This window comes from Cyprinus carpio, chromosome B3 (assembly GCF_018340385.1).
Source record: "Cyprinus carpio isolate SPL01 chromosome B3, ASM1834038v1, whole genome shotgun sequence".
Taxonomy (NCBI): Eukaryota; Metazoa; Chordata; class Actinopteri; order Cypriniformes; family Cyprinidae; genus Cyprinus; species Cyprinus carpio.
Genome location: NC_056599.1, coordinates 22,901,663 through 22,909,759, shown reverse-complemented (window position 1 = coordinate 22,909,759; position 8,097 = coordinate 22,901,663). Strand labels below are relative to the sequence as shown.

Genomic DNA, 8,097 nt, shown 5'->3' with positions numbered 1-8,097 from the left:
TTTCAAGTAAATAACTTATTCATGACGTAATTTTCAGTCCGTTCCACAGCTATCATTTGACTTCAGAAAGCTTGGAAGATAGTTGCATTAAGTTTTATTATGCTATTTTTGTGTCTATTTTGGAGTTTCACAGATGCAGGTATATTGTTGGATCTGTGATGAATGGCTAATATTCCTCTATCGTAAGTCATTTGAGCGTCCAGGTTGAACATGAAGCATATGAACTAAATGATTACAGAAATGTAGGGTGAAAATGTACTGTAGGTGCATATCCACTCTAAGTTCCAAATGACTGGGTTCATTAAGAATGTATATGGCCCACCTACACCCAAGACATCTGTCACATTTGAAATCATTATTAGAGGGAGCCAGACACTATAAAAATGCAAAGCATTTTACCTTGCATACTGTGAGATTGTTTAAAAAGCAGAATTATGATTTTTTTTTTTATCCCATATTACTTGTCCTCCAAACACATACTGACCTCTTGTGGCACACACATTGCATCCAATCATGCATCCATGACTACAGCTGTTATCTGTTTTGCCAACAAATCAAATCCTGTAAGCAAGTGCATAAATTAAATGATAATTAGAAAGGATGGGATGATATCCTTATGTTAGAGAGCACCAGTTTTATGCCACACTATAATTTACAATGAGCCAGATTGCTCTAAACATTACACTCAGTTGAGAATAAACACTGACAAAAAGGACTATACAGAAGATAATTTCTGTGACTGTGTCTGAGTGCATAAAAAATGTTCGGAGTTTAGTATTATGAAAAATAAAACATTAAAATAGAGCAAGTTGAACTGTGTCATGTGACATGTATAGACTGCACTGAGAAAAATTAGGTAATCTAAACATGGATATATATATATATATAGATATTTTTTGATATGGTGTAGATACCTGAAGCATGTATATTTATTTTAAATGAGGACAATCACACCACTTGTTTATAGAAAAATATATGGCAAATAAAATTACAAATTGCTGACATGACATGTGCAGGCTTTTGGTTCTGTTTCCATATTCTATTTTCTCTGTCAAAAATAATTTCAGGTGTTACAATAAGCAAATATTCAACAAAACTGTGCAGTCCAAAATATAGATATTTATTTCAATTCATGTATTAAAATACATGTATAAATTATATCTACTATATATATATTGTTTTTCTCTATTATGTACATCAAGTACAATGTGCTTTACAATCAACTTACATTCACATACAGTACCAAATATACATTAAATGACATATACATTAATATACAAATACATTCAACATTAGTTACTCTGTATTTTATATTGCTTGTTTTGGACTACATTTAAGCATCGTTTTCAGAGCGTGTCCTGTTTCATTTCCTTATTTCATTTTCTATTCTGCTTTCAGGCAACAGACAAAAATAAGCTTCAAAGACTTTTGCTTTGGTACCACAATAATTTCCCTCTGAAGTTGATGAAACTAAGATATGTCTGACATACATGACCATGAACAAGAACAGGTTGTTGGATGAGGTATGAACAGGAAAGGGACTAACTAACAAACTAACCCTGTGGCACTCAGTACCTGCAAGAGATCAATATAGATCTCTGCTTCCTTTGTGAAAGCAAATGCAATGCAATCAGCCATTAAAACTAAAGCTACAGCATGAATAAATGACCCTGGGCTGAGGTAGCGTGTCTCCATAGGGACAGACTGTAGAGGCTTGTCTCTGAGGGAGAAGATCATGTGCACGCATTTTGGGGTCACTTTAGACAAGTCAGATAAAGTGAAGCGAAGGGCATGCCATCAGTGCCTTATCCTTATAGGGCCAATTAAGATAATGAACTGAGGTGAACTAGAGCACCAATTATGATTTCATTCATTGATGGAATGCTTAAGCAATCAATTAAGCAATACTGAAATTGCTAAAGCTATGAAACAACATTACTCATTTATTTGTTCAAAATAAAGGATATATTTGGGTCTGTAAGGTGTTTTGCAATGATCAGGCTATCAATTTTACATTGCTTCATCAAAATGTCTCTGCAGAATATATTTTTACAGTGTTCACACTGCAGTTCTTCCCTGCAAAACAGGATGTAAATCTGGCATTACTAATACTGTGTGGGTGTGGAAAAACCTTGGTGATTATGCTGTTTTGACTGCTCACTACCATAGAACCGTGACATCATGGTCACCCTGAGTCAACACAAATCTCCAAGTTTTATCTCCAAACCTATGCCTGGAGTGAACTAAATGTATAAAAGAGTTACTGTTCTTTTAAACAGCAAGTTTTAACATATCAGATTCTCTAGAAATAAATTTGCATGAGTAGAAAATCAACATGGACTGAAATTCGAACGACCTTGCTTTTTAAAGTACGTCCTACAATTATAGTACAATACTGATTTGTACAGTACAAAGACTGATTTGATAAAAGTATTGCTGTACCTACTGAGTACTACTTTTTACATTATTGTCTTTGACTGCTACCTCTGAGGGAAGAAATCCCCAACTTAAGTTAATTTTATTTTGAAAAGTCAGATGCAAAGATTTCAGTTACTGAAAACATAAACAACTAAGATGTAGTGACCAACATCTGTATTTGTTCAGCAATACCATTTATAGTTGACCTTTATTCTGCATCGATATATTTGCAGCGGACACCTCTGCCAAGGCTGCTCCTCTGCGGTCGCCCGAGGCGAATTAGGCGAGGGAGGTGGTTCCAGGAGTAGGCCAGTCGGGCGGAGACCATATCGAGGGTGACGTCACTGAATTCTGCCCACAGGTTGGCGGGTACCGTCTCCTTAATGACTTTGGGCAGAACAACAGAGTCTGGCAGAAACCCATTAACTCCTCCTAGGAGTAAATGGCAGAGAGCCCGAGACTGTAGGCTTTCCCTCAGACTGCGAAGAAGATCATCCAGCCGGTCCACAAGGTTGCCCTCCTCCCAGGATTCAGGGGGTGTACTGAGCAGCAGACGAAGCCAAGCGGTCTTCAAAGCATAGGACGACAGCACTCCTCCCCACTCAGCTCCAGACTGCTGGTCCAGAGTCTCCCCACTGAGATTTCGAACCTCTTTAAGGAGCTGAAGGCACTTCAGGTGACAAGAGTTAGGGGGCAGTCTACCTTTTAGCCAAGCCAGCAGTCTCTGCTCCTGTCTGGGAAAATACACCGTCCAAAGGTCTTCTCCTCGCTGACCCTGCCGGGATGGTACCAAGAAGGCGCCATCGCCGAGAGGAAAGGCTGGGATCAGGCGAATGCCCATGGAGATGTGGCAGCAGACGTAATCGGAGCGAGGGGTCAGGCGGAGGAGCACCTGCTGCTCCTCACTGAGAGACAAGCTGAGGGAGCAGCGCTGCTCAAATGGGTAACGGACGGCAGCGAGGCAGCGCTGGGTGGCTGTGTAAAACCAGCGCTGGACGGAATCTGGGCTCATCCTATAGACACTTTGAGTGTTATGCAAGTGCATGAACATGTCCACAAAGGCCTTGTGACGGCGTGTCCACTCTGCCCTGCGAGGTGTGTTTAGTGTGCAAATCGGTGGCCCCCCAGGCTTGTCAGTGCAAATACCAGCCTCCAGTTTTAGCCCACGAGGTGCCCTCAGAGGCACAAGGATGTCAAAGCAGTCAGGTGAGCCCACCTTGTGCTCCTCATAGGAGCTGCCAATTTGGATGAAGTCACCGCGGAAGGCCAGAGAAGACTCTGGCGGGACATCGGTGCGACCTACTCTGACAAGTTCACTCACCAACTTGGCAACATGGGCTTTGCTGTGGCCCAGCACATGTGGAGAAAGACGCACATGCCTCTCGTAGTGATCGTCCAGTAGCTCTCTCTTGGAGACTCCTGATTTTCCGTGGACCTCCGGGACTTTGTGGAAGCCCCTCCTAGCAGTGCCAGGTTGAGTTGAGCAGTACTTTATGAAGAAGTAACATAAGATAAAAGCTAGGATGTACTTGAAGAGCGTGACAGCTCCAGGTCCCTGGTCAGCGCAGTCATTCCCTTGCTCCTCGGCTCCTATGAAGATGTACTGGTGCAATAGCAGCAGAGCAGTGAGGATGCAAGTGACCAGTGGCCAGAACAACCTGAGGTTGAGAGTGTAAACGCTCATCCTCCTCCTCGTTCTCTTCCAGTCCACTCCAGCTCTATGGGAAAAGTTGTGGCTAGCCCATGTTGAACCACTCGCCCAAGTGCTGAAAACAAGACCAAGCTGATGTTCTTTCTGTCCTCTCGAGCAAAAACTGTTGTGTAGGGGGAAGTTCACCCTGTGAAGTTCCCTTGCAGATGCGGCGTGTGCCGAGGGCAAGAGGATTCCTCTCATTCAGGATGTTTGAAAATCCCCCCTTTTGTCGCAAGTGAGCACTGTGTGAAACAGGAGAGCGGGCTCCCAGTGTGTGAGCTCAGAGGAAATGCCAAACTCTTGAGAGAGGAATTTCAGTTTGAAAAAAGAGGCGTTCAAAAATCAGAGTCTGTCCACACTCCTCCTCCCTCTTCTCTTAAAGAAACAGAACTCAAAATGGGAAGTGCTTACTGACAGAATGGGCCCTTAACGTAGAGATTTAGATAGCATGATTACTTCTAAACACATATGTGGATTGAAAAACCACCCACACGATAAACATTTCAAATGTTAATAGTAAACGGTGCAATAAGGACAGTTCATCCAAAAACTCACCGTCATGTGGTTCCAAATGCGAATGAGTTCTTTTTTCTTTTTTTTTGTGGAACACGAAAGGAAACTTTTACAATAATAGCATCGCACAACTCCTTTTGTAAAATGCTAGGAATAAAATATAGAAAATGATGTCAGGAGGGGTGTGGCCCCTATAAACACAGAAGATCACTGAGAAAGTTTACAGAAACACTGTACACACACACACACACAAAGTATTTCACACAGCTCTCTGTGAAGGGAGTGTCACAGTAAGAAATTTGTATCTTTGTTGATCCGTTAATGACCCCTAACCTCAGAGTGAGCCCTCCCCCGGTCACCCAAACAAGTAAGCACTGTCATCTCTCTCATTCAGCCCACAAAGTGCTTTTATGCTGCTTTAAGGACATAAGCCTTTTAATATTATCTTGCTTTTATGGACATTAGGTTTTAGAATGGCTTATTCGATGCTTAGTCAAATACAATTCACTGCCCTAATCACACTATCCCAAATGCATAAAGTCCTGTGTACTGTGTACAGAATTTGAATTTAAGCAAATAGACAGTAAGTACGTATTTCATATCAGACACACTGAGGTGGCCAGAAACAGAAAACTCGCATGTTCCTACCAAGATCTTCTGATTTTTTAAAACAAACACTGCCCATGGAAGTAATGCTTCCATGGGCAGTGTTAGGACACTCATAGTGCACCTGGCTAAGTCACACAAACCTGTATGAAACGTCAGAGGAGAAAAACAGAGACAGCACGCTAAACATGGCTAACAGAACAGTTAAGATAACAATATAACTTGTGTGTTGGGACTAAGCAGATGACTGAGGAAGCAAAAGTGATGTTCATGATAGGGTACTTAAAAAGGCAAGAGACAGGAGGCAATTACTGCTGCTTTTCTGCCATGTACCTTCTTATCAAACCCCTTGTGCTATTTTGATCGGTGTGGCCTCCTCTAAAAATATCAAGCTGTCTGAAGGGTATCAGCAACAACAAAATAACAGATAAATGCACTGATGATTTGCATTAACCATTGAATTGAATGCAGCTCTCTGCCTTTTAAAGAATGCCTTGTGGTTAGCATCTGTGTGCTGAGGGAAACAAGCTCTGAGGAACAGATTTACACAATTACATGATTCATAACACTAAGTCTGGGCATAAGCTTTTGAGCACAAGACATACACTGTCAAAACTTGTTTGTAGTGAGCAATGCTAAGTGCTAATAAAAGAGAAACAGTTGAATTATTAAGAGGTTTTATTTCTGAAATAATGGCAGATAGCTTACAATGAAATATCCAGAGATATTTTATGTGTATCTTACACATTTAAGTCTATGTGAAGAGCTTTAGCTCTTGGAAAACAGTGTGCTATCAAGGCTTAAGGACATGTGATCTGTTCACAATGAGCAACTCATGCAGTGTATCCAGATGGGTCAGCTTCCTCTGACACATCACGAGAACAAAAGTTTGTGTGGCAGCTTCTGCACCGCATTAAGCAATGCAAATATACAGAGGGATATGTTTAGAAATAAAAACCTTCAAAAGTAGGAGGGAAAGGCAGTAGGGGCGAGAGGCAGCCTGTGGCTAGTGGGCAGTTGAAGACCTCACAAACTTTAAGTCTGTTAAGGGTTACATGTGGTCACAGTTGATGGTACACTGAAAGCTGAGGAATACTTGTAGTTACACTGGGATTGCATCAGCCTCCTTCTCTCTGAATGCGAGCATACAGTAGCTCTGCCCCCTAACAGAACCTTCCAAAACTAAAGAGGCCTCTCAAGAACTTTTATCCAGTAGAGTCAACATAAAAGACTCTAGACAAAGTAAAGGAAGGGGCCTGGAGCATAAATTGGGCATTTCTAATGGCCTGCTCTCTTCTCATCAAATCAGATTCACCAATTGACAACGTAAAAACCCTCAGATACTAGAACTGAAAGCCAGGGTCTCACACTCACCATGGACTGTCCAGGATGACTTCATGCCCTCATAGATTAAGTCATGGGAAGCACAGGGAGCTGGTTACAGCTGTTTCCCACGTCTCTGCTACACAGATTATAATACATGTTTTCATAGCCACCCGTGCGATAACTTCCCCTAATACGCGATGCAAATGTGTCAGACAGTATATGCATATATTTACTTAGATAACAAATGGGCATGCTTACAGCATACTATATAATATGTGTGTGGTCTCTTCTTTGTGGCCAAAAATAATTTCAACGGTTGAGTCCAGATCGCCCTGTTGTGTTGGTGGCTTCACAGTACCTTTTACCTAACAGGCAAAGACTGCCCTCTTGTGTTTAAAGTTATCTTAGCAAACACACGTCCTGTAAAGACACATGACTTTAATAACAACACAACTGTGACTGATAAGAAGTTTATTTTATTATTCTTGAATATACCTTACAGAATTAGACAAAAACTTGCCATGTATAAAATCGCAATAAATATATTTTAAATATATTTATACTGCTGTGAGGAACATTTCATTATAAATGAAATATGTAATTTCTACAACACTAGTGCCATTACATTGAAACTGTAAAAAATATGTTTTTTTAAAATTGCTTTTTATATATTCCTCCTACTGGTCACACAAAGAAATAGTCCCAGGCTTAACATTAGCTGAGACTGTATTACTGTGCTGGGCAGGATGGGATGCACAAACAAACAGAGCAATGTTTTGATAGAACCATAGTTTACACACATTTCTGAGAAATTAACCCAAAATGGCTTGCTTATAAGTTGTATCTTCAAATTAAGCTGGTGCAGTAGAAAATATTTTTAACACTTTAAAGACAGAAAAAGTAGCAGCCATATTTACAAGACATTAGGGTAACTCTTTTGAATACTCTGAAAATATTTAGAGACGTTCTGAGATGTAGATTGCAGCTTTGCAGCCCACCTGTATGATGGCTTTCATCAGCTGATATCCAGGCACCTGCAATAAAGAGGGATCATGTGTCAGTAAAACATAAAACGGCAGAGCAAAAACAAGTATTTCAATTATTACTGTTATTGAGGATTTGGATCTTAATATTGTAGTTCATGCAAGACATTCTGTCATGGCAATAATTCAGATTTACTGATTCAGCATCATGCTCCAGTCCAGTGTCATGGTGCTCCATTTCATCATCCCCGAAATTCTTTAATCAACTACAAAAAAAAAAAACAGAAACAAAAACATTTTAGTTAGCAACATTTTTATTCATCTGCATCATCATCGTCAAAAATATATTTATTTTTTAGTGGGGTTTTGAGTCTGAGCTCATACTTTTAAAAATGTTTCTATTTAAACATTTTGTTTGATTTAATATTATATCATACTTTTTACAAATAACATAATATGCATGAGTGAAATGTAGAAGCAATTTAAGTTTAAATCCTCTAATACATAAGGTCTCGTAATAATTCTACAGTATCTTTGTGTGTGATTTGATATTATATG

At 40.1% G+C, this 8,097-nt stretch overlaps 1 protein-coding gene and 1 long non-coding RNA gene across 2 annotated transcripts; both read right to left on the bottom strand.

Moving 5' to 3' along the window:
- Nucleotides 1-975: 975 nt before the first annotated feature.
- On the bottom strand, nt 976-4,628 carry LOC109104050 (inositol 1,4,5-trisphosphate receptor-interacting protein-like 2). Its single transcript, XM_019117413.2, has one exon. It carries the CDS (start codon nt 4,310-4,312, stop codon nt 2,627-2,629), a length of 1,686 nt encoding a protein of 561 aa, XP_018972958.1. The 5' UTR covers nt 4,313-4,628; the 3' UTR covers nt 976-2,626.
- Nucleotides 4,629-7,012: 2,384 nt separating this feature from the next.
- Nucleotides 7,013-7,810, bottom strand: LOC122136546. The gene is made up of 2 exons (XR_006154217.1): nt 7,736-7,810; nt 7,013-7,590 (listed from the first exon to the last, which is right to left on the bottom strand). It is a non-coding gene; the product is annotated as an uncharacterized LOC122136546 (long non-coding RNA).
- Nucleotides 7,811-8,097: the final 287 nt, after the last annotated feature.